Below are 25,895 nucleotides of genomic sequence, written 5' to 3'. Positions count from 1 at the left end.
GTCGTAGTGGAGGTTCACAAGCAACCGCTCCCCGGCGTAAGCGTAAGAAGGGCCCTACTCGAAGCGAGGCTGCATTCCGTCGAGCTGTCGAAAAACTTGGCGTCGAGTCAGTAACGAAACTGCGCGAGGATTGGAGTTCTTGGGACACCCGCTACGATGGCTCCGAGTGGCAGCAGTCTGAGGGCGTCGTGATGCATCTCTTGCAGCAAGGTCTATCGCAGTGTGAAATTCGGGCCATTATTCCGGTCGGTGGCTCACGTGTTGACCGTCTGCGCAAGATTCGTAAATTGGGTCCTGAGGAGTGGCATAGTCGCAGATCTCAGGCAGCACCACGGCACGCCTTTGGTGACGAGGACATTGAGGCTTTTAGAAAGCACAGTGCTACTTGGATTTTAGAAGATGGCTTTCCATGTGCTCATCGGCGTCCACGGAAATATTTTACTGAGCCCAATTTGACGTGGGTCGTGGTTCATGCACGCTACGTTGACGATATCACACGCAATGAACCTACCGCACGAACGCTAAGCTACTCTAGGTCTACGCAGTATGTGCACTTCTATTACCCGGGAGTTCGGCTCACAAGAACTGCAGAAGACGTTTGTGATTGCTGTGTCAGACTGGATATTCGGTTGAATGACCCCGACACCAGTGAAGCTGAAAAGAAAAATATTTTACAGGAAGAAAAAAACACGCACATCAATGAGGCCATCGCTCAGCGTAGGTTTGTGTCAAAATTAATTAAATCTTACACGGCCTTGCATGCACCGGACCAACAACTACCAGATGACATTATTCCTGACACATACGACACCTGCGATGATGACACCATTGTTGAACCGAATAGTGAAGATGATGGCGAACATAATGTAATGTGTTCAAATACAAGCGGAGGATTTTGGTGGGGGGATATCGATGCCGCATTATGGCCATTCACGTCCGTCCTCGGATTATTTTAACAGCAACCTGATCATCCAGAATTTTGTTGTAGCCGATATTACAAACAAGCGAAACAACGTCTACTTCTACAGCGAGCGCGCCCAGGGTAAGTGAGCCGATGCTCTTTGCAGCCTAAGACTGCTATATCACTTATCCACCTTACAAAATGATGCCCGCAATGGCGTGCCACCTGCCGAGATAAGTTTGAGTCTTCTTGACAATTGCGTAGGACAGAACAAATCCAAGGTGGTCATGAAGGTTTTCGCGATGCTTTCCGTAGTGTTCCTGTACAAGAAAGTGGTGTTATGTTTCTTGTTACCTGGTCACTCTCACAACATTGCCTATCGCGTCATTGCATGGTGTAGGCGTGTTACACGCAAAATGAACTTATATGATCCACTGCTTCTCGTGGAAGAAGTGAACAAGTAAAAAGTGTTAATGGGATATTTCTCGACCACAACAAACCAGACCACCCTTTTTTCGAACATGAGGCACATTACTCAGCAAATACTTTATTTCTCCTCCATCAGGTTACACCTCGAACTATCTTTTTGAGATAGATCAAGGAGTTTGTACTGCGCGCAAAACAGTTAACGCGCCGGATAGTGAAACCTGCACCTATGTAATGATTAATCCGAACAGTCTCGATGAGATACGAAACACTTTTATCACCGAGCTCCTTGGAATTCATGCTCGCACTATTTGGGAAGCTTTCATTCACAGCGTCCGGCTACCGCGCTGTAAAACTAAAGAGTTGTCAGAGAAAAAGTTGAAATCGTTATCAGCAAAGTATTTTTCGATACCACAGGAGTTCTTGGTCTACTACCCAGCCGTACCAGAGCCAATCGTAAACGCTCCACAACTCGACTCCACAATCAGCGATACAGACGTACCAGCTCCATCAAATGAGAAGCGAAAACCAGGGCGCCCCAAGAAGAAGCAAAACACGTTGAAATCGAAGCAGCCTTCGATCCTGCAGTTTTTCGACATGGCCCAGAGGCCGTCGAGCTAACTCTTTGATAATGCATGTACATGTATATTGCTTACATATTATACCTGCATACTACCGGTAGTTTTCCCAGCTGTCGGGGCACGATGGTAACCCGAATTCCCGCCATCCGCTTCATATAGAGATCATGAAACCGACGGGCGAAGAACTGACGAGGATCTTTAGAGATTGCCGTTTCGTCTCTTTTTCAGAGATTTGCGGAAGAGACAGCTCTCTTTCCGCACGGGAGACAGTAATACCGGACTGGCGTTAGAGCACCATTAGGTTACAACAATACGACAGCCTACCAGCACCCTTATCGCACTGCGGCGCCATTTTTACTGAAAGGCACCCTTAATAACGAGAATAAATTACCAACAATTTAGCGTAAAGAGGCGAAGTTTCAGAGTAGTGACATCGCCAGTGAGAATTTTACAACAGGGGCACATCGAATTTTCAGCTTCTTTTAAGATAAGCTTACAAATACAAGCGCGAGCCGAAGAAGAGTGTCGGCATGGATCAGCAATTATTGGTACGCGAGCTCCTGCGCTCCAGAGCCCACGAGCTTCAACAGCTTCAAGACAAGGTGCACACGATGACGGAGGCGCTAAACGACCTAATCTTCGCTCGCGAGGAGCTCGAAGAGATGCTCGTACGAGAAACAGAGGCAATCAACGAGCTGACTGCAAGCGTTGGAGAGACCCCTGGGCGAGGTGGATACACTCCATCTTATGGAGTTCTGCTGGGGCAAGTGGTCAGGCTACTACGGCGTGATCCTTCAGGGCAGTGAATCGGTGGCATATGATTTACAATATGATTTTCAGAGTTTGTATGAAGAGTGCAGTTTTTTTTCTTTAAGATTATGATCTCACTGCTGCCTGTTGAGTTCTTGCTCATTTTGCTGACATAACCTTGCTAATTGCTTCATCTGTTTCCTGCATTTTCTTGATGTTCTCTTCACTAGGCGTAGCCCTCTTTGTTGTGCACAACAGTAGCCGCGCAAGTCTCAATCTCATAACTCGTGTGTACGCCTCCGTGATACGATGACGCTTGAACCTGTGGGCGTTACGCACGAACGCGTATATCATTCCAAAAATCTTAAGACCGCAGCTTGAGCCGTCGGGCTGCGCAGGTTCGCTAACCCACCTCTTAATTATTTCTTTCGGGAATGACTCCTTGGCTCCACTTTCTGAATGCCAAATCTCCAAATACGCTAGCAACTTGTCCTTCCACACATTTTTTATTTCTGCCCGATATCGCTGCTGGTGGAGTGGCTCGTAGAAATTAACTCTTAGCGTCGTAGGGAATGCCTTGGGCGTGCACATCCACGCCTTGGTCCTGGTCACCACAATGCCTTCATAGCTTGGTGGCAGAGACAAAGTCTCCGCGACGCTTTCTCCGGCCTTGTCACTCGCTGTGCCCGACTCTTTTTCCGCTTGGACGCTTGATTTCTTGGTCTATGATGTGCGCGTGGAGCTGAAACAAAGTTTAATCGCAATTAGTCATATCGCATGCAATGCCTTCCAATCTAGCGCATAGAGGAGCGAACCTCGCCCATGGCGTCGTGCAGGGGCTGCATCTATTCGTAAAAATGATCGATAAAGTGAGCTTGGGTCAGAATTCTGCAAACGCCAAATTAAGAATCATACCAATTTCGTCCAGAATGCCCTGCAAAGTGTCGCTCGAATCGCTCGCAGGCTCGAAGTCTTCGTCGCGGTCGTCGTCGCTGGAAGACGAGCTATGCTTGAATAGGTCGTCGAGGTCGTCTTTAAATGGTAACAACACGTGTCGGCAAACCCCAAATAAAATAAACAAGGTGCTAGATGTACGTACCGTCAGACATTGTTTGCGGAGTGCACTTCCAAGGGTCAGTGTCGCGTTGCGATCTTCTAGTGACGGGCGATTAACCTTCGCGGGAAAAGCGCGCGGAAACGTTCGCGCGATGGCTTCTGACACGTGGCACGGCTACGATTTGTCGTAATTAGTTGAGTTTACTGTACGCGTTGGTTATTTTCGGCGAACCTAAAATTTGACGGTAATTTTTACACACTCGAAAAATCAACGAAAACGTTAAGGGTGCTGTAATTTTAAAGCACCCTTATTGGTACTTTTTATGCAAATTTGCTCGAACAACTTCGGTAATACCGGTTAAAACCGCCTCTACTGAAGTCGCCCCGGAAGCAGACCCGACGAGTCACAGGTTCCGCTGCAAACGCGAAGATCTTGGCAAACGTTTCGTGGTCCATATCTCGCATCAGACGTCGCGGTCCGGAGGGCGTGCAGTGTTTCTTGTTCGAATTCTTGAGCTGGTTCGGAACAACACTCAACAAGGCAATTTTAGGTTCCACGTTGAGTTTGTGGCCGATGACTTCGTGGTGGTGTCGGATGAAGCCAGCCAAGTAGTTCTGGTGCTCGGACGGCACGCTAACTTCCAGGTATTCGAGGTACTTGTTGGCATTGAGCATGACCAGAAGAGTCTCCAAGCTGCGACGCACGAGTTGGAGCTCGAAGTCGCTGTTGTCGGCCTCAATCGCAGTGGGTAAACGCACTCTCAGCTGACTAACGCACTTCACCAGAGGGTTACTTGTGTTGCTCAAGGTCGTGGCGAGTCCGGCCACATTGTCCCAGTCCAGACGCAGCGTAGAAAACAGCTGACACGGAACACCGGCGTTGAACTTGAACTGCACATCCATCAGTCCTCGGTTCAAGGTTAACTCTCGCAGGTTCGGGCAGCATCGAAGGACCACACTCGGGTCCACTGTCTCCCCCGGGTTTTTGATCGTCAGGTACTGAAGCGACGGTCCAATGGCTGCCAAGAAGCGAGGCAGTCCGTTCGAAATCGCGGTCGCGTTTAGTCTCAGCGTCAACGACGTTAAAGCCGGACGCTTGTGGCCTGGAGATCGCACTGGCTTGAGCACCAAGTCGCTACGACGCACACGGCACCGACCAAAGCCTGGAACGATCGCGTTGACCCACTCGCTGGCCCCATCGTCACCGAACGTGTGTAACAGGAATCTGCACGATGTGAACGTCAGACTGCGTGGCTGAGCGTTGGCAGTGATGTCGTACTGCACCATTGCGCCGTCCTTTAATGTGGCTTCTCGACCCTCCATGGAGCCTCGAGGACAGTCGAACAAGAGCTCCTCTGGGTGTTCCGAGTCCACGATGGCCAAGAAAGTCTCGACATCGGACACACTGATACTACCGACGTGGCCGAGATCGAGCGACTGCAGCGCAGAGTGAGCCCGTGCTCGCTTGGAGAAGCATCCGTACGCCAGCCATTTCCACCAAAACGTGGTCTTCGGTTGGTCGTGACTCATGAGATCCACCCACACCGACAACTTCTGCGTCGTCTGGTTCAGTACTGCGGCAGAGAACAAGGCTTCCGTCTCCAAAGGGTCCAACGCGACATCGTTGTGCAGCACCAGCGAACCCAGTTGAAGTGGCTTCACTGAACCGGTACGAGACCGGTACTTTGTGTTCGACAACTCCGGTCCACGTCGCGCTCCGTCGAACACTGCGATCATCATCTGACGGAACGCAATGAGCGAGTCCGACTGGTCTCCTTCAGCACACTTGGCTCGCACGGACAGAAGCGAGAACCAGACGTTGTTAAACAACAGTCGCTCCAGTGTTCCAGCGGTCTTGGCGATGCTCTGAGCAACTTGAACATCGGCAATCATTGGCTCGAGCGCAAAGGTGCATCTGATGGAGCCTCGAGCGACTTCCTTGCTGCCTTCCGACTTGAGAAAGCGCTCCCACTCGCGGCGAATCGCCTTCTCCGCCCGTGCCACGCCCGTCAACCCCTTCAGCAGCTGTTCCTGGTATCCTTCCACTATCTTGTCCCCCTGTCCAGGGCCGAAAGCCACTCGAATAGGCACCTCCACGTCCACTCCCGGACTGTCCGGACTTAAGTGTCCCGCTATCTCTGAGACCCTCTTCATTGTCTCCACATACTCGACGCTGGGCTGCTCCCGCTGGTTGACACCGCAGAGCTTGACCAGATCGGCAGTTACTTTCGAATGGTCCTCCAACTTGAGCACGAAACGCGCAGGGAGATGCTCTGGGAAATTCTCTTCCCCTTGTTTCCACCAGTTCAGTTGACACTGAGTCACCAGTAGCCACTTCCACGCAAAGTGGTCCACATGCGCCACAGCCGCTAGAACGGCCAGAGCTTCGCGTACTTCGACCAATTCGAGCTGATACGTGCCCTCGTGCTGCAGTTGCGGACGCAGATAGTCGGTGCGCTTGGGCAGCGTCACATGGAGGGCGCGCGTCTTGCTCTCCCAGCTCTCCTTGCCCGTCCCCTCGCACTTGAAGACGGTGTAGTGCACATTACGCTGCAGAACTTGGCACCACGGGGCCAGGAACCCCCAGCGCTGCGCCACGTCGGACTCGACCATTCAATTGATTTCTGCACTCCTGCCCTCTTTGCGAACTGACGACTGACGCAGGTGGTGAATTTTGGCGAATTAAAACGGGAACGGGGATCGATAGTAAACTCAAGAGAGCATGTCGCAGGGAAGAGTGATGGTAAGACTTCAAGTTAGAGTGAAGCTCTGTAGCCATGTCATAATTGTCCAATTGATAAAAGGTAGAGGTCGATAATACATTAGTATTGTAGATTCCTCGATTCGGTGTTTTATGACGGAGGAAGGAGAGTGGTGATGTGTGCGGCCTACTGAGTGGGTTTTAGATGATCACTTCAATGGAGCGCGCACTTGAGGCCAAGCTCGAAAAGGTTACAATACTTCTTCCATGGCTACACTGCGGACAATTGCCATTTTACTTAAGGCGAATTAAACCGATTTTCGTATTGCCAATAGTACAGCAAAAAATCTAAATTGTTGTTTACGGGAGAACGGTTATATTTGGCAAGATATACCGAGGGGGGAGTGTTCTTGAAGCTATAATGCCAACAATAAATACATGTATGAGGTTACCACGCACTTCGTGAAGTATGAATAGTACTTTAAGAGTGCCACAAACGTAGTAATTAAAGGACTTTACTAGTTCAAATAAATGGTAGCTGGTTTGCACCAATAATAGCAAGTGTTGCGGTTTTGAAGCTTTGAGAGCCTGTGAATGTCACAATAGAAAAAAACTCAAGCTAGTATACTGTTTTGGACCATTCGTCTATTATTCGGTAGATAATACGCGATGCGTTTGTCTACTGTAGTTTGAGAAACGTTGAAATCGTCAGAGTGCACGTCGTACTTTGCCTAGCACCTGAGCCACCCGAAGGAATATCTCCTATCTCGCCAAGCTTCGGACATCTTGGCTGCTCTGTAGCCTCTCATTTCCGCCTCCAGTTTTAAAGCAATGTCCTTGTAAGCCCCCTCATTATCACTGGCTTTCGCCTGATCAATCATCTTCTTCAAGGTAGCGTCATCATAGTGTTTCCTCAGCATCGAGAGCATCAGCTTATAAGAGTCATCATCGACGAGGGATCTCAGATAGAAGGACCAACTGCTCAACATCGGGTTTACAAAGAGGTCGCCTTCGTTTCTGTTCAATTGGAGAAGTTTGAAAATGTCATCGGCCGTTTTCCCCTTGCTGTGCCACTGCTTCTGCAGCAGTTCGTCCACTTTCCGCCGAGGTATTAACCGTTTGTTTTCATTCCACGCAGCGACAAGAAGCCTCGTTGCTACATCATCAGTAAATCGCGTCTTCAGTTGAGAGAACAGCAATACGACCGGTTTTTTTTTCAGCTCGTCAGCGTATGAGACCCACATGTTCAGCTTAGGATTCTTCACAAGCTCGTCTCCGCTAACAACGTTAAGCCGAAGACGCGAGAACAATTTCTCTGGTGTAAACTGGCTCGACTGCCAGCTCTGAAGCTGGGCTTTCATGAGGTGACCAGCGATGGAAGATGTACTGTCGTCTCTCTGTGCTGTAGTGATCACGCGTGCAAATCCTTCGTCGTCAAAGCGACTTTTTAGCATGAGTAGCAACAAATTATACGGATCCGCTTCTCCTAGTTTTTTCACGTAGGAGACCCATATATCGAGGTTAGGATTCCTCAAAAGCTCGTCTCCGCTGCCAACGTTAAGCCGTAGACGCGAGAGCAGATCGTTTGGTTTTAATCCATTCGACTGCCAGTGCTTAAGTTGTGCTTGCTTGAGATTCGAAGCAATGAAAGACGTTCTGACATCTTTCTGTGCTGTAGTGATCACGCGTGCAAGTCCTATTTCGTTATAGCGTCTTCCCAGCTCGAGCAGCAACAACTTATACGGTTTCTCTTTTCGAAACTTGGACACGTACGAAACCCACAGATCGAGGTTAGGATTCCTCAAAAGTTCGTCTCCGCTGCCGATGTTAAGCCGTAGACGAGAGAACACGTCGTTTGGTTTTAATCCATTCGAATGCCAGTGCCGAAGTTGGGCATCCTTGAGGCTCAAAGCAATGGAAGATGAACTGACACCTTTCTGTGCTGTAGTGATCACGCGTGCTAGTCCTTCGTCACCAAAGCGATTCTTTAGCTTGAGCAGCAACAAATTATACGGATCCTTTTTTTAGTCTTTTTCCGTAAGAATCCAGGTACCCAGCAACGGGTTCTTCAAAACGTTGTCTTCGTCCACGTTCAGCTTCAATCGCGCGTATATTGTATCCAACCTTTTACCCTTAGTCATCCATCTGTCCAGCAGCATGGATTCAATCCCTGTGGCAGCCCGTAACGTCTGTGGGGCGCGTTTGGCTTCGGTAATAAGCTTGGCTAAAGCTTCGTCGCTGTAGTGAGCAGTTAAGGTTGAAAACATCGCAGCTTCGGCCTTTCCAGGCTCATTGCTGTAAAGTTTGGCGACAAACTGAGCCCATTCTTTATACGCTGGAGACTGGAAAAACTGTGAATCGGCCTTACCGACTTCGAGACTTGCGAAAGACGATTGATGGCCCTCTGGTTTTTGGAAGGAAATGTGTCTTTTACACTTGTTGCGAGTCTCTTCATCCGTGAGCTGACTAGGTTCTTTAGAGCTGCAGCTCCTGGCAGCTTAACGTCGATCGCTCTGTCTTCAGAATCCCCTCCAGGGATTGATCGTGTCAAGAATCGATTGCCTTGAGCATCCACGCCGTGCTTCGAGGCTTCATTTTTCGTGGTATTCGCGTCGGATGCCGCCACTGGGCCTGGGAAACTGCATACCAGCAACACAAGAGCTGAAAACAATATGAGGTCGCTGGAGCGAATTCTAAGGTGTTGGCGGACATTGCTTTTATAGGGAGATGACTGAGTACCGGGAAGCAGATTAAGAACTGACAGAGTTCTACTCAATTCTGCAACCTTTTTTTTACTTGCAACACAATCGTCGCTGACGCATAATCATCGCTACCCACATCTTCGCCAATACCGGTATCTGACCGACAAAGAGCTCTAACTATACAGACAATCCTTTCAGACGTGTTGCAAAGAGATCAGAAATTATTCGGGTTTACGGCCTATGTACTAGTATTATAAGGCTATGTTTCATTTAAGAATAAGTAGCGGAATAACTTCGCCGGAATAGCGAATCAAACGAAACAGATTCGATATAAGTTGATCTCGTGGAAAACATTTTGCGTTTTCCATGTGGCAACAAAATAGTCTGAGAAACCTCTTTACTTTGACCAGTCTAATGAAGCCCCAAAGTACGCTAGGCATTTATGAAGTATATGCACGTGTAGAAAATGTTTCCGGAATAAATGGATACCCTTGTCGATAAATATCGTACAAAATAGAAGGCGCGGCGATAAAAAAAAACTAATGCTACCCAAAATCGTCGACGCAAATTAAACCTTTCCATTCACAAGATCAGCTGTTCTAGACGCCAATTATTTCACGCGTAACAGGAAAATCTCAGGGGTATGGCAGCTCTAAAAACAACTGGAAATTATTATGGCTTGAAAAATAAACTGTCGATTCTTAAGTGGGCCGGACTGATTTACCATTACCCAAGTAGGCGTAGCGCTCGTCGCGTCGTCAACTCGCTCCGTTCGCTGATTCCTTGTAAGACAGCATATTGATATGACGTCCGTGATCGGACACATTACAAAGTCGCAGTTTCTTAGGGAAGGTGTACTAACATTTTCTCCGGTGTCGAGGGGAAATCGCCCTATCCTTATTTCCCGGTCGAATTTCTTGCCGACCTTTTTCGCCAAAACCGACTTAAGTACGATTTTCGCTTGTCTCATTACTAAATTAACTTTTTGGACATCTCATGGAACCCATTTGTCAGACTGAATTAGACTAAACCGACACAATTCCGAGTCAAATGCTGTAAGGCCTATGTGTATTCGCCAGCACTCTTTTCTTGTCGAGATGTGAAGCACTTATTTTAGCGCTTAAGCTTGTTCTTAAGGATACCTTTTTGTAATAGAACTACTGTATTGTACTGGCGAGATGAAATGCAACACCAAACTTTGCCTCTTCACAACTTCATTCCCAATCACCCAATTTATATAAGCTTTTTTTGCTGGAAAAATCTCGGTTTCCTCTAAAGTAGCCATAATCAGGATTGAAAATCTGCTCAAATTCGCATACATCGTCGATGCGTTTAACACGGCATGCAGCAATCCTACGCTGCGCCTGTAGCTAAAAACAGCTTTTGCAGATGAGCTGCATTCCAAGCTGGATTCTGGCGTAAAGCTTGTCATTTAGGCTTCTTCGTTTATTACCAATTAATAAACGAAGAAGCCTAAAGTTTAAATATCGCGAGAAATGTTCTGTGCATCATCAATCTCCCGCAGACGTTTATGCTTCCACCATTTTAATAAAAAGACGAGAAAGTAAGAAAAAAGGTGTGTGTCTGTGATCTCTGTGCTGCCCTGTTTCCATTGCGGGTCTCTCGGTATTAATCAGATAATTACTTTTGTAAATATGGGCAAAACAAAACAAAAATGGTGGTGCATAGAAAAGTGCTCTAAACTTTAGAAACACTCTATTTATTAGGTCGAATAGAGTGCGTCGATAGCTAAGAACACTTTTCTAGCTTAACTTTAATTATGTTTGCAGAATCATACTTCGAAGTACTAATTTAGAAGCGCTCTTGTTGCTCAACCAGTACAGTGACTACTGGTAGCTTACAAATTGCTTGTACTTACATCTAAATTTGCGGAATTCTAAGTCATTGTACTACATAGTAATTCGAAGCGGAAAGCACTCTGGAAATAAAACGAAAAAGTACAAAAAAACTCTGGTCATTCCTATGGCCTTTACAGAACATGTTGAACATCTTTTTTTCTCAATAAGAAACACATTCACGTTCGGCGACCAATTCAGCACTTCATTCCATTCTGAAGCTCTTCACCAATGAGTAGATTGTCTGCTACCTCTTCTTCGATATTTCCATTTGGACGATGGAGTCGTTGATGTTTCTGAACCCCCACGAAGGACTTTTAATATCGGCCGATTGAGTCATCCCATTCCTGTACAATCCGTCTTATTGGTTCTGCACTCGAACCATATTACGAAGAAAGCCGATCAAATGATGAGCTCTATGACTTCGCCCGGAAAACCATTGTGAACAAGAAGATAATTCCGACGACGAAAAGAAAAATTGCGCCATATTTCACCCACACCTTTGCCCATGCTCCCGACGAACTCGTAGTACTGCGAGATGTCCGACATTCGTGACTTGTCTCGAGGAAAACTCTGTTGGTCTTCTTCGTAGCACTCCCGCAAGTCTGTTTAGCTTCACGTTGCTCTTGAGACTCTGAAAAAACCCTGGCTGCTTGGCCACTTCCGTAAACGCCTTGTTGACGTTCGGATTCTTGAGCGCTGTGGCGAGTTCCGGGCTGTTTTTCATTCCAGCTCCAGCGGTTGTACTTTTCGAGAAAAATGACTTGATATTGCTGAAACCAGGTAGCTTGAAGCTCAGCCTCTCTTCGTTTGCTGGGTCGAATGACTCGACTGTAGACTTGAGATAGCGACGAGCGTTGGTGCGGTCCCGCGCCTCAGCCTCCGACGCGGTGTTAACGTTATTACCCTTGGTGGTCTCTTCAGCGACTGCGACGCACGCTGCAAAGGCAACTACCAGGAACACCAACAAGTTGCGTTGGTGCATGATTTCGGGAAGAGCTTAGGAAGCTTCTGGCAACGTCCTGAAAGCTGGGCTCGTTGTCTAGACTCTAGGTTTGGCGGCGGCTCAGAAGTGAACAGCGCTCGTCTCGTACATGTATTGCCATTGTTTTCCTTTTTGCAACCATACCGTAAGGGGCGGACTGATGCTCAGATGGGAAATTGAATACTGAAATCAAGATAATAGGAAAATCTACTATCTCTATCTACTTGCACATGGCATGCAATGCACCACGACTTGACGTAAATGCACATTTACGAAGTGTTGCCAATACTTCCGGTTCGAAAGCGCTCCGACTCGGACAGAATACAGTCAACCCCCTCGGTATTGGTAATAAAAAGTGTTGAGAGACCGCTCTATATTCCATCAGGGTTAAGGGGTTTCCTATCAAAGCCAAAAAAAATGGTAAAACACATCAGTAGATGTCGATGACTTGGCTTATTTGTTCGCGTTTCGCTGCAGCCACCACATTTCATCTTGCGAGCCTTCGATAATAGGCTACCGCTAAAGGGTACTTGTATTATCGTATAACCGGGGTTGCTTTGTACGAATGAGTGTCGTTACATTTTCAGTGAAGATCGAGGAAATACCATGAATGTGCCAATCGCACTTTTCGCAGTCGAACACATCGCATAAATAACGCTAGACAGTTGAAATTCCCACACCACAATTAATGAGGGTACGACTAATTAGCGAGGATTGACTCAAATGTCCACTCAAAGCTATTTAGGGCCAGAATTACGCTCTCTTGTTAGCTCCGTCTTTTAATGCGTGACCAGTTTTTATTTGCATCCTTGAAACATGTAGATATCTGGAATGTTACAGGCCTGTTGATAGCTACCAACCATCCAGTAAATGCACAAGGTACCGATAGGTAAGTATAACTGAGTCTTGGGCGATACGTTTCGTCTTCCATTTTAAGAACTGCCGTCGTCGAATCTGACCTACAGTTCATCCTCTCGGTTCTCACGCCATGCTTGCTATAATAGTACTTTCGCTTTCGCTTTCCAACCAGAAACTGGAAGGTCCTGCCACACATCTCACCATAAACCATGAAGGCGTCTGTCGTCACTCTACTAGCAACGTCAACAGGGTGTATGATGCCGTCCGTTAGTGTCCAAGCCATGCCGATATACGTGCCTCGAATTCCAAACGGTGAAAATGTACCTGGCGTCACAGCTCTTGGACACGAAGATACAACCGGCGAAGAAACGATGCGGAATGTCTTCGGTATCGCCTTTGAGGAAGTCGGCATGGAGTGGACCAAAGAGTTGTGTGAGGCAGACTCCGACGAGGACGGACAGACGAATGGTCAGGAGTTGGGCGACCCATGTTGCATCTGGAAAGAGGGCGACACCGCGCTGTGGACGGTGGGAGTCTCTCACCCTGGAGACGACTCTAAAAAGTCGGACAATTCACGCTGGAGATCACTCGACTGTGACCTCGTAAGAGAAGATGCGGAGGCCAAGGCAGAAGCAGAGGCAGAAGCTGAAGCGAGCAAGAACAGTCCGGACGGAGGTGAAGACAGCGAGGTGGACATTTCCATGGGTAATTCCGACTCGTCTGCCTCCGAAAGGAAATTAGCAAGTTCTATGTCGCTGCTGTTTGTTGCTATCATCCCAGCCGCCCTGATGATGGTTTGGTAGCTTGTTCAAAGTAAAATAGCACTTAAATAATGCAGGCAAGTGTCGTTTCTACTTGGCAGTTGAGCGCTTTCGGGCGGTGATTAATATCGACCAGCATAGAGATTTCTACGAAAGACGGTTTATATTTCACTTTCGTACTTTAAAACCTAAAGATTGATCCATCATGTGCAAACTTGGAGTGCATTTTGCAAACAGCTTTGTCCTTCGAAGTGACAGTTACGACGAAAATGACATTCTCTGAGCTCTCTAAGATGGTGGCCAACCACTTAGTGGAAGGAGAGCGCGGACAGCAGAAAGCACTAGAAACATTTCTGCAATGTTCGACCGACGTGGAGAAGGCCCTAGAGTCTCTATTTCTCTTCGAACTCAAGCAGCGTCGAGTCTCACAAGATGCTATGCTAAAATTTGTCAAATCTCTTCCCCAGGCTGAGTGGATCATTTTTGCTTGCGACCAAATGCTTCAAGCTCCTGATCGTTGGAGCACATGGGCGGTGGCTATTGTGCTACGTAAATGTATGGCGCTAACGACGTGGAAGACGCTCTTGTTAGCTGAAGTCTGCTGGAGCCAACGTCTGAGCTTTACTGACCGGGCTATTGCAAGCAGTACACCAGTTAGAATATCCTCAGCGATCGGAGGTGATACGTTGTATGTCGCTGGACAAGGCTACAATCACGACAAGAATAATCGATCTCCGTTCTGCTGGAGAAACCAGTGGGAATATGACAATAAGAAAGAGCTCTGGCGACTCATTCCTGCTCCAACGGGATCGTCAGACTTCTATATCGTCAGTGTATACGCAGAGGGCTATCTTTGCGCCTCCAACATCTCTGTAGCCAACGATCCTGATGGCTATTTGCAGAAAAAGGCTCTTGTCCCATGTGGAAATTCTCCTCCTGATGCTACCGGAATCTGGCGCTTGGTGACGCTAGAAGAAGATAAATATGCATTTTACAATGCCAGTCAGGATACTTTCCTTAGTTGCCCGCCAGACGCAGCGGATGGATATCGTCGTGGAGTCATAACTAGCACCTTCCATCCTCTTGATGAAAAGCGCTCCAAGCATCGTGAGTGGGAGATCACTGCAGCAACCATGCCATTAATGGAAACAGGAATCTATGACTTTTTCGAGAAGAACTACAAGAAAGCCTCAGTACAAACCTGTCAAGCGATAAAGTCTCCTCAGCGGATCGTGCGAAAATTCTTCACTATCAATTGACCGCAAGCTTGTTGGGCTGTGCTGAATCTGACAATATGCCTCTTAACCTCAAGACTACTCCGATTGTTTCGTGTTCGATCTGCTCGAGGAGTGAGCAAAGGAGGATGACGAGCTTCTACAAAAAATGCGGAATGAGAGACTGGAAGGTTATGTATGTAGTTTCAAAAGAATCATTGGTAGCGTTTTTTAATGATTCTTTCAATCAATTTTCAATTAAAACGACTGTTTTTTTACTACTTCTAGTATATACTTATATTTTAAAATATACCGCCGGGAATGGAAAAAAAATCATTATTATGGGTATTATATATACGGACTAACTGATTACAGTACTGCGTATTGTTATTATTATTGCAGCTTTAAAAAAGAGAAATAAATCGAGAATTAGCAGACTTACAGAAAACAAGGAAAAATTAATTTTAGTAGTAACTATATTTTTTGCTCGGAATTATTTAGTACTGGGAACTGGATATTATAAGTAATTATAGAGCGAATTTTTCAGCAGTTATATAAAAAAAAAAATTTCATGCCCTGGGTTGTCTTCACCTGCGATACATGCTAAAGAGGACTGTACTTTGGAGTCATTTGGCGGTAGGCCTCGTCCTTTTTAAAGCGATGGGCCTGGCGACACGAGATACGCTACTTAGAGCTGAACTGTGCCAGATGTAGCATGTGGTCGAGTGATTATCAGTTCTGCACCTATTACAATTAGCACAGCCGTCAAAAATCAGGTGCTATTAATATGCGTGAGAGATGCCTTCGATGAGCGAGGAAGTGGGGGACAGGGACTTTCATAGTTGTTTTTATTATACGTGCCGATTACCTGACCTCGGATGATGTTGAGCGGCGATGGCGCCGCTTGAACCAGACGACACCGCGGCGACACACACCGACGCAGCAGGACAGCGATCTCTGGTAAACCGCGCTCATACCGATATCCTCTAGTGGATCCAGCAGCGGGTAGTGCTGGCGTGACGCAGGGGCGACGAGGAACGCGTGCCTTCGAGCGCCGACGGAGGACGCAGTAGCGGCGCTGGATGGCAGCACGAGCCGGTACGATTGACTGGGCGAAGTCATGCAGCAATGACAGCCATTGGCGGACCGGTGGCTCGCAGGACGAAGGTGCTGGAACTGAGGCTCTGGTCTCGGGCGTTGCCGATAGGAAAGTCAAGATGAAATAGACACAGCCGGTATTCAAGTACATCAAGTCGCCAAGACTGACGGACCTGGGGCATAATGTTTTGGTGAAGTTTGTGCGCGATCGCCGGCAGCTTTAAGAGAGGATCTGGGAGCGGTGCTTAGCGACGGGTGAAGCGCACGAGACTGTGCTCGTTGGCATCAAGAGCTCCATGGAGCCCAGGGTCCTTAAACACCTGGCACACTACGAGTTCCGCACCTGGCGCACCAAAAGAAGGAAATCACGCGCTGTACTGGCACGATGATGAGCGATCACGTCCCTGACGTGGCCAGGCTATTCAGTAACAGCCTCAAGATGGACATGAAGGTGACGGACATCCACGCACGTGTTGTCAAGTACAAAAACGTAATATTCTTATCACCGGCCTTAAAAGATCCATACTGCCGATAGTACATCAACGGTTTTTACGAGCTGCACGGTTCTTTCTGAACAAGGGCACGTTCGTAGATGCCCCTACAAGTGTAGCCGCCCACAAGGCCACGAGGAGCGACAAGAAGCTCTAAGAAGAGGTCAGCCCCAGAGCTCTCTCGGGAGGCCAATACCCTAAGTAGAAAAAGGTCGGGGTTTCGGTCCATCCCAATTGCAACAGTTATCAGTGGGCCCGCTTGTATTAGGCAAATTTGATTGTGCCTTGGGGTTGCACCATTATCTTCTTCTTGTTGATGGTTATTGTCTTTTTTCGTAGTGATGACGTCGGCAGCATAGCCGGTCCTGTCCGTTTAAGTGGCTACCGTGAGGTGGACCCGGCGATTCATTAACTCCAGTGCCAGCTTGACGAAGGTGTAGAAACGGTCGGGGACCACCAACCTCCACTGGGATGTAAGTGATGGTGGCAACAGCGCAGAAATGTTGCGAAGAACTGCCGCCTCTCCACTATTGTTGTCTTTCGGCACCGGCTTACGAAGATTCGTTTTAACTCTACAATACACCTCAATCCTGTTGCATAATAGCAATCCAAGTAAACGTTAGCACTATGTTAGATATCCTGTCAGGGCCAATCACTTATGTTGATATCAATCCAAAATAAGCACTGAGGCCAATAAAAAGGCCGTGGCAAGCATCATTTTGACACGCCTGGCCTTCATCGATGCGTACGTACCTCAAGCAATATGCTGTGTTCGCACAGGCAGCAACGAACACCGTCGTACCCCGCATATGGGGCTTGTCCCGGTTGAAAATTCGAATGGGGTTGAAGCGAGAACGCGACGGCAACGTCGCTTCATCGAAACTTAAAACGAGGAGGGGGGGGGGGCTTGTACCCTCGAGCGAACGTCCGCTGTAGCACGGTCACCACGGGCCGGATTTTCTGCGCTCGGTCCGTAAGAGCTTGGGATGACTTATTGTTTGAGAAATGAAGATATCCCATAGTATGGAAGAATCTGCTCTTCGACATGTACACGCCGAAAGGGTTTGTTGGTAAGGCGCCAAACTTCTTTGTCGACCGGTGAGCAGCGATTACGTTTTTAATCGGTGCCAGCATTCTGGTGATCAGCAGTGTAACCACTCGCGGCGCCTCCCAGGGATCTATATTCTTAACGTTTGCAAGCCAACGCCTTATCTCACTCAAGTCCTCCAATATAGCAACCGTACCTCGCTGCTGAGCTCGAATCGCACGCGCGCGAAGCGTAACAAACTGTGCGTGATAACAATTGTTTTCAACAGCCACCTGAATCCACAGCTTAGCCGGCATGAAGTTGAAAAGTAGCGCTAACGGGTCATTTGCCACACTGATAGCGCTGCCGCTTGATCCGAAGGTGCCTTTGAACAGATCGTCGTATCTGGGGTCAGGGCCGAGCTTGCTTTGGGTTGAGCACATTATCAAAACCAGGACAACGTTATGTTGGACTTAATGTTGGCTTGTGAATATATCCCGTATCGTTATGTTATAAATTGCCAACAAATCTTACCGTATTCCCATCCACTACGTCACATGGAGGAAACCCGCCGAGAGACCTTCGTAAATGAACACCAGCCCAAGTCAGGAAGCTCCTCCACCTCTTCGTCCGATTTCGCATCGGTAAGAGCACCGATATCCCATTCATTTTCCCCTCCTCTTCTTCTGGTTCTTCACACATGTTCGGATCTTCATCCGAATTGAGGCCTGTGCACAGGCTCGTGCGTTCCACAATTAGGTTTGGGTCCGCCTCAATAATACAAGAGGGTATCGCAATCGTAGCTTCCTCTGGGGCGTCTTGGCCTTCTTCTCGGCTTGCTAAAATCTCGCTGTCCAGGCAACAAACAATTTATGTTATAGGGTATGTGGTATGCTCTTCACGGGCGGGTTTCTTAGGCTAGAGACAATCCAAATAGCTTACTTTATCATCGCTGTCACTGTCGCTATCGTCTTGCAACACGACGCGGCGTCGCTTGCGTGAAGACTCTTAGTCAGATTTTTTCCTTCTCCTAGCTGGGTTGATGGCCGCCGCTTGCTGGTGGTCGAGAAGGTGGCGAAACTGCGGCATTTCCAGCAGATACTACCAGCTCGTCAACGACCGCTGCGACCGCTGCGCTGGCGTGGCTTATGGGAGGTGTTGCAAGAGAAAACACCACAGATTTTGTCACAGCCTTCTCCTTTCCACAAGCGGCTCTCTCCTACGCCGGTGACTTTTTCTTAGACACTCCACTCACCTCACCGTTGACCGCCATCATGTCATTTGCTGCCTTCTCACTCTTTGCTCTCGTCTCCTTTGGCGGCGCCACATCACCGATGCTCGTAGCTGGCGCCGTGACCACAGGTGGCGGGCCTGTCTTGGACTCGCTCTCCCTCTCCTTCGTCCGTCGAAAGCGGCGCTCTCGACGCTGTGCCTCAACCCACAAGCGGTGCTGCTCTACCTATAGCTTGTGCCGTGGCAACTTTTCAACCGGGCCTACCAATTTCGTCGCTGGCGCGTTTTTGTAAATGAGGATGTTTACGGCTGTTGGCCACCCGTTTGTATTTGGGTGGGTAGATTGTTTCCTGTACCCTTCAAATAGGGAAGGGGAATCCTTAGCCTAAACCTGTGCATTCACCTTTTTCACTTGCAAAATATATTAGTTTGAATAAGGTATCTTCTATCATTTGTCACCATACAAACTTACAGTGTAATATACGCCTATGGTGGATGACCCAACATAGCATAGATGCTGCGAAAAATCTTGATTCGGGTATACACCTCTTATGTTGGATCATCCAACATGGAGTTAAAGCACCTGCAGCGCTCTTTAATACAGTATATGTTTTCTATTCCGGTACTGGTATAAATTAAATCCCTGATATTTTCGATGCAATTGATTTGAAGAGGGAAAAATTGATTGGGCCTCTGATAGGGGCCTCTCGGCGCCAGTCATTTAATCTGCTCGCTCCACGCAAAGCTCGCACTTCACACAACAGAACCGACAACGAGCAGCACATCTAGTCATGGGGAGATGGATGAAGATACAGCAGAAGCGTGGGCTTATCCAGAAGGCAGCTGATTTCCTCAGATTGACGCAAGAAGGGCTGGGTACGTGGGCAAAGGCAGAGTACAAGCTAAAGCGAGTACCACCACAAGCTACAGTGTCCGACATCCTGAAGAAACTACTCCATATAAAATACGAATTGACTGAAAAACGCAACCAAGATCATGAGCGAAGGCTACGGCGTTGTAAAGAGGCGTAAGCCACGACACGTGACGTTGCCTGCGCTGGAGAAATTGTTGCTGGACTAGATTATGAAGGTTGAAGCTATGGGTGTGTGTCTTTCTCGCGAATTAATTGAGATGAAAGCTCGTGATATTCAGAAAGACTTGTGTGATGTGGGGAGCTGACCTTTTCGGATTGGTGGCAAACCGCTTTTGAACGAAGGCACCGACTGTAGAGTCGAAAGCTGCCTGGTGAAGCTCGATTTGCAGATCCTGTAGCGGCTGCCCTAGGCCGCCAGCAACTTCAAGAGATAACGGACCTGTACGAACTTAAGGATATCTACAGCATGGATAAGACGGGACTTTGCTACGCCATGGCTCCGGCCCGCTCAATTTGTACTAAAGGAGCCCGCGGCGCCAAGAAAAAGAAGACAATAATTACCCTCGATCTAACTGTAAGCGCGGACGGGACTGACAAGCTGCCGGTGCTCTATCTGGGGCACGCAAAGAACCCTCACTGTTTTAAGAAACGCACGGCGGAGGAACTCGGCTTTAGCTACCGCTCTAATAAGAAGGCGTGGATGACAGGCGTCATCTTCAGGAAGTGGCTACTCAATTTAGCCAGGGATATGCGAGGGTGTGGGCGTCATATCCTCCTGCTTCTCGACAATGCCTCTTCACACAAACTGGGGATTTAGTGTGCTCCAATATTCGAGTGGAGTTTCTTCCCCCCAACACTACTGCGTTTTTACAACCTATGGACGCTGGCATCATCGCATCCTTTAAAATGGCGTACAGAAGGAAGCAACTCCGCTGGGTATACGACAAGATTAAGGACGGCATTGAGGTTGATAGTACGGCGTACACCGTGGAATAGTTGCAGGCAATGCAATGAAGCAATGAAATCTGGAATGAATTGCAAGGTAAGCGTACCATTGCTAACTGCTTTCGTCACACGGGCATTATCTTTAAAGCCGTAGATGAAAGAAGCAAAGATACCGATTATCAGATGTAGATGTGGAGAATGTTATTATCCTTGCTTCTCAGTTAAATTTGTAGTGTTACCCTTATAAAATAAATCAAATATTAGGGTATGGTCGACCACGATACCGGAAGTAAGAGCATTTACTGTAGTGCAGGAGCTGCACAGAATAAGCATCGTCACTAACTGGCTGAAAGTGATTTTATCCAATGGTAAGTTCGAAAAGACTGGGCATTTAAGGGGGGCTTTTAAAAAGGTTTTCCGTACGGTGGCACAAATATTTCTATATGGTATGATCTATTTATATAGATTTAGGCTTTATAAAGTATAGAAACGATTTTTAATTACCTTTCAGCTGTTAAAAAAAAAAGAATTAGCCAATTACATTTTTAATTGTTGACTTGCGCATTTATTCATCAAATCGTGTCCTAAAGTGGCTGCACAATGTCATTAGCAGAAGTTGCAGTCGTGGACGCGGACGTCTCGTCCTCGTCGCCACTTTCACTCTTCGTGCACTGTACTCGTCTCGCTGCAGCTTCCGCTTCGACGGCTGCTATCCGCTTGCAGCTGGTGGACCCTCCAACTTTATACGAGGCTGAAGTCTCTTCCCGTCACAAGCCACGCGCGCTCGACTGTTCCGGTGTCGAGTATGTGGCGGCGGTGGAGACAGCGCTAAGCTCAATGGCAGACACAAAGCCTCGCTTCGAGCTCCGATGGTCAAGACAGAAGCGCACACTGACGCTAATGGAGCGCTCCGAGTTCGCCATGAAATTCTGCGCCATCGAGTTCCGAGTCACGGAAAGTGGTGACAAATGGCGTATGTTACTGCATCAAGTGGCAACACAGCAGCAAAAAGAAAGAGAATTAATTGACAATAAACGTAGCAGAGTGGCACAGCTCGAGACGCTGCTGGAACAAAAGGAGAAGCTTCTGGAAACGGCATTGGCAGCGAAGCAGAGCACGGAGGATTGTCTGATCCAGGGCTTCTGCACCGTGTTAAATGCCAAGAAGGACGAGATCAGGAGACTGCAGGACGAGGTAGAAACAGCGCAGAGATACGAAATTACACCAATGGTCAAGAAGAAGCCAGTGGTGAAGAGAGCGAGGAAAGCGACGGGGCCCATGTTAAAGAGGAAGGAGGAGAGCGATGAGTCTAGTAAAGAAGAGAGTGATGAAGATATGGGTACAGAGGAGGAAGAGGGGGAGTCTAAGCGAACGAAGAGAGATGCTATTGACGCGTACAGTCACTTGCCAGCGAATCTGAAGCCGAGCTCGGTGCAGGTTAGCTCGGCGGAAGATCTGCTGTCGAGTATGGACGACATTATCAAGAACGAAGAGGAGGTGGATGAAGCCACGCAGCGAGGAGATAAGATCCAGGTGAAGTCGGAGCCAGTGGCAGCATCACAAGAGTCGAGACCGCGCGTGAAAAATGAGGCCACGAGACCAAACCCAACGAAGCCAACGCCACCTCCTCTGGTCGACGAGACGATGGACTCAGAAGAGGAAGATCTCCTTGACATGTTATCGTAAGTAGTCGCTGGTCTAAGTAAGCTACACGCACACTTGAGGATCAAACAGCCTAAACCATCTTCACTAAACTGTTCTTTTTTCAGCCCATTTCTGCGAGACTATTACAAAATCAACGGCGTACGGCAACAAGATCCAAACTTTAATTTTGATTCACAGGCATTTCGGACAATGCAAAAAGGCTAATATCTTCGAAAAAGAAAATTTAGATGCTCTCAATATCCCAAATTAATTACCCTCTTGTCGATGTTGGAGCGCCAAAAGGTGCGTGTTTTCTGAAAGTGCAGACGGCGTGCGTTGTGACGTATATTATACTGTATCATCTAACGTTGCTGGAGGAGAATGGAGTACAATGTCCATCGTGCTGTCGACTGTGCTAACACCCGCCACTGCTGTCTCAGCAAAAGGACGATGGATGAAGCCGCTGAACAGGGTCATTTTCTGGCTGTGAGACTGATAAGGATTGTACTTGCGTATGAGCTGCTCTTCTACTGGCAAACAAGAATATAGCAGGTAACAAGAATGACCTTAGTACCTTGGGGTGGGTATTACTAATAACTCTAAGATCGTTTGTGTCAGCCATCAGCAACACAATTGCTGACTTCGCGGGAGCAGTTTCAAAATCTTTTCCACAGTGACTTCTGGAAACTTTCTTGAGCTATTTGTAACAGTTTAAATTTACTGTTATTTGTATTAAATTGTGTGGTGCAGCTTTGACAAAGCATCTCCTGCGCCTGCTTCACAGCAGCATCGTCTACTTTGTTTTGCCATACTCCGATGTGGTGCGTACAGCGCACTGCGATAAGCGTGTGAAGCTGACATCAGAACATGAAAGTACTCTGACTTTGAAGTTCACAATTATCGAGTATATCGTAGCTCTAGTTCTTGAAAGCAAAAGAGAACAATGTGGTAAGCCGGGGAATGATTTAACTAGCTGCGACATTGAAAATAGCTCTTAGAAAAGTACATTCAGTTGCTCTTCGTTCGATTAACCAGTTTATGTAAAAAAAAAAGGAGGTCGTTTTCCAATCCTGGTTCAAAACGGCTGACTCGCCTTATACACCATCGTGAACAAGAATATAATTCCGACCACAAAGAGAAATGCAGCACCATACTTATTCCACATTTGGCCGAATGTACGAGACGAACTCGTCTTAGCCGCGAGGTGGCCGACATTCGTGACCTGCCTTGACGTGAACTGAGCTGGTCTTCTTCGTAGGAGCGACGCAAGGCTGTTCAGCTTCAGGTTATTCCTGAAGCTTTGGACAATACCTGGTTGCTTTACCACTTCCTTGAATGCTTGATTGACTTTCGGGTTTTTAAGTGCCGTGGCAACTTCCGGGCTATGTTTCATTCCAGCGCCAAGGTTTGAAGTCTTGGAGAACAGTGACTTGATTCCATTGAAGCTGGGCATCTTGATACTTATCCCTCTCTCTTCTGTCGCTGGGCCAAATGAGTCAGTGGCAGCTTTGAGGTAGCGACGAGAGTCGGCGTCATCTCGTACCTCAGATTCCGACTTGGCCTCACCGCTGATACTAATACCCTTCACAGTGTCTTTAGCGACAACGACAAAAGCAGCTAATGCGACTACCAGGAGAGTCAACAAAGTGCGATGGCGCATTCTTTCGCGTAAGAGCATTGAAGAGGCACGAACGATGCTAGTGTTGTCTTCAAGGCCGATTTAGAAATGGAAATTGTTCGCCATGTGGGTGGACTGGGAAAGTCGATACCTACGTAGGCGATTAATAAAAAGAGACGGAAACTTTCGTCACTATCGATATATGTGGCGTTGTCAATCCATCCACAAAATTCATTACTACGTACCAGCTAATACATGCAACGCAATGCTACAGCGTCGTTAACGATGCGTGGAGGGAAGTGTCGTGATCAACTGGTCAGAGTAGTGACGTAATCAAAACGAAAAGGAGAAAACAGTCGGTTCGTCATCACTCATAGCCATGCCTTTTAACAAATGTTAAATTGCGAAGTTTATGGTAAGACAATGGCACCGAGCTTGTAGCAGTGTTTTTGCGGCTCAACTTCAGCGTTGAAGTAGATTTAATTACAAACTACTGAACCTATAATTGTGCCTTTCCCTAAAATAGCCAACCCCCCCCTAAATTTTGAGCAAGTTGGACTCCCTTAACCCCCCCCTTGGACTTATCCTCTGCGAACCAAGGCGGTACCGGAAACGAGGTTGCATTCTGACCAAGACGAAGAAGCCAATAGCCTTCCCGACGAAGTTGAGCTAATCATAGATGATATTTCTAAACTTAAATGTAGGAGGGCCTGGCAGAACTTCAACCTCAATACGACTCGACATTGATTTGTGCCCCTGGAGTGTTTGAGGGTGGGGTACATACTACAGGGGCACAATTAGAGGTTTTACAGTATTAACTGCATGAATATCGATTACGAACCGATTTACAACCATAAACCTAAATTGCCACAGTCCCACTTGATTTTCCTGTACTTCCATGCCTTTTACATGTATAATAATTGTTATCGTGGGGCATTACCATCTTAAGACTTGCATATACTGCCCTCTTTGCTTGTCAACTTATTTTTCTATCAAATTCGTCGCTCAGTTCGCAAATCACTTTCCAGCCCCGACGACAGTTTGGTACTTGTCATGCGTTTTAGCTACATCACTTCCGTCACTGCAGTCGTCTTCCTCACAAGTGGTGAATTTGTAGCCCCCTCTGTAAATGCCGAAGAAACCAAGCTCGTGGTTTTAGCACAAGCTTCGAGCATAACTGATCAGAATGTTGTCGCTGGCAAAAGGCTTTTAAGAGATGATGGTGCTCGACATGGCAATTTGTCCGCCCAAGAAGACCGCTCGTTTCTGGAGAACACCCAGTTTTTGTACTGGTACATGATGGGGAGGACACCTCAGAGCGTCTACAAGAAATACTTCTAAGGCATGGACCGCTCCATCGTCGCCAATAACCCGAACTACGCCGTTTGGAAGAGATACGAAGACTACTACAAGAAGAAGACAAGTGCTTAGGAGACCTAAGTGCCAATACGGTTTCTGCCATGATGGCTTCTGTCACGCAATTTGTGTACGTTGAGGCGTAACTGAGAATATAGTTGATCATTTTAGCAAGGATACGTCATAACCATCACTACTTGTGCTTCTTTTGTTGCGAGTCAAGTACTAAGAAGAACTCGTACTGCATACGAGGCTCGTGATAGTTTAGGTACTCGCACATCGTGATGATCCTGTCGCCCCACTCTTCCGCAGATTCGCCGTAATTCCTCTTAGCGGCCTTGATTCGGCCCCACAACTGAGCTGGCGTCTGAAAGATGAAGCGGTTGTGGAATCTCCCGCGCAGAGTCTCAAAATCGTTGATCCTCGCATTGTACCACCATTCCTGACCCAACTTGTCCTTCAGACACTGCTCGAAGGCTGTCAACCGCATTTGGTCGTCCATACCGAGCGTACACTTCTCGAAGGAAAGCCAGATCGCGGCCGCCCTTTCGTACGTGGCCGTCTCTGAGTAGAATGGAACGAAAACTTTCACCGCGTTCCGCAATTCCGTCGGGATACCAATAATTGGAACGTCCCGCTGAGCACCTCACCCTGACCCGTGCGAGCCATTGCGGACTCCTTGGTCGTAGTACGGACTCGTCACTTGCCCTTGCGGTGGTATGTGCGTACCTGCCTCATTGAGCACCCACGTTCCCTTCTTGTCCTAGCGCTCCTGCTCGATCCGCTGGAACGTCGCAACATTCATAGGAGACGTTCTC

General features: G+C 47.7%; 6 protein-coding genes across 6 annotated transcripts; 3 read left to right on the top strand and 3 right to left on the bottom strand.

The window, feature by feature from the left end:
• Positions 1–1,203: 1,203 nt before the first annotated feature.
• On the top strand, positions 1,204–1,948 carry PITG_04284 (uncharacterized protein; the record flags this gene model as incomplete). Its single annotated transcript, XM_002905893.1, has 2 exons — positions 1,204–1,361; positions 1,441–1,948. The coding sequence occupies 2 exons, from the start codon at positions 1,204–1,206 to the stop codon at positions 1,946–1,948; spliced, it is 666 nt and encodes a 221-aa protein (XP_002905939.1).
• Positions 1,949–2,782: 834 nt separating this feature from the next.
• Positions 2,783–6,327, bottom strand: PITG_04283 (uncharacterized protein; the record flags this gene model as incomplete). Its single annotated transcript, XM_002905892.1, has 5 exons — positions 2,783–3,381; positions 3,474–3,503; positions 3,758–3,889; positions 4,111–4,438; positions 4,493–6,327. 5 exons carry the CDS (start codon positions 6,325–6,327, stop codon positions 2,818–2,820), a joined length of 2,889 nt encoding a protein of 962 aa, XP_002905938.1.
• Positions 6,328–11,463: 5,136 nt separating this feature from the next.
• PITG_04282 (secreted RxLR effector peptide protein, putative) lies at positions 11,464–11,958 on the bottom strand (the record flags this gene model as incomplete). Its single annotated transcript, XM_002905891.2, has 1 exon — positions 11,464–11,958. The coding sequence occupies one exon, from the start codon at positions 11,956–11,958 to the stop codon at positions 11,464–11,466; it is 495 nt and encodes a 164-aa protein (XP_002905937.1).
• Positions 11,959–13,187: 1,229 nt separating this feature from the next.
• On the top strand, positions 13,188–13,619 carry PITG_04281 (Cleavage induced conserved protein; the record flags this gene model as incomplete). Its single annotated transcript, XM_002905890.1, has 1 exon — positions 13,188–13,619. The coding sequence occupies one exon, from the start codon at positions 13,188–13,190 to the stop codon at positions 13,617–13,619; it is 432 nt and encodes a 143-aa protein (XP_002905936.1).
• A 9,559-nt stretch (positions 13,620–23,178) lies between these two features.
• On the bottom strand, positions 23,179–23,781 carry PITG_04280 (secreted RxLR effector peptide protein, putative; the record flags this gene model as incomplete). The annotated part of the gene is made up of 1 exon (XM_002905889.2): positions 23,179–23,781. One exon carries the CDS (start codon positions 23,779–23,781, stop codon positions 23,179–23,181), a length of 603 nt encoding a protein of 200 aa, XP_002905935.1.
• Positions 23,782–24,774: 993 nt separating this feature from the next.
• PITG_04279 (secreted RxLR effector peptide protein, putative) lies at positions 24,775–25,062 on the top strand (the record flags this gene model as incomplete). The annotated part of the gene is made up of 1 exon (XM_002905888.1): positions 24,775–25,062. One exon carries the CDS (start codon positions 24,775–24,777, stop codon positions 25,060–25,062), a length of 288 nt encoding a protein of 95 aa, XP_002905934.1.
• Between the last annotated feature and the right edge of the window lie 833 nt (positions 25,063–25,895).

Source organism: Phytophthora infestans, genomic scaffold (assembly GCF_000142945.1).
Source record: "Phytophthora infestans T30-4 supercont1.5 genomic scaffold, whole genome shotgun sequence".
Classification (NCBI taxonomy): Eukaryota; Oomycota; class Peronosporomycetes; order Peronosporales; family Peronosporaceae; genus Phytophthora; species Phytophthora infestans.
This window is presented reverse-complemented; position numbering and strand designations above follow the sequence as displayed.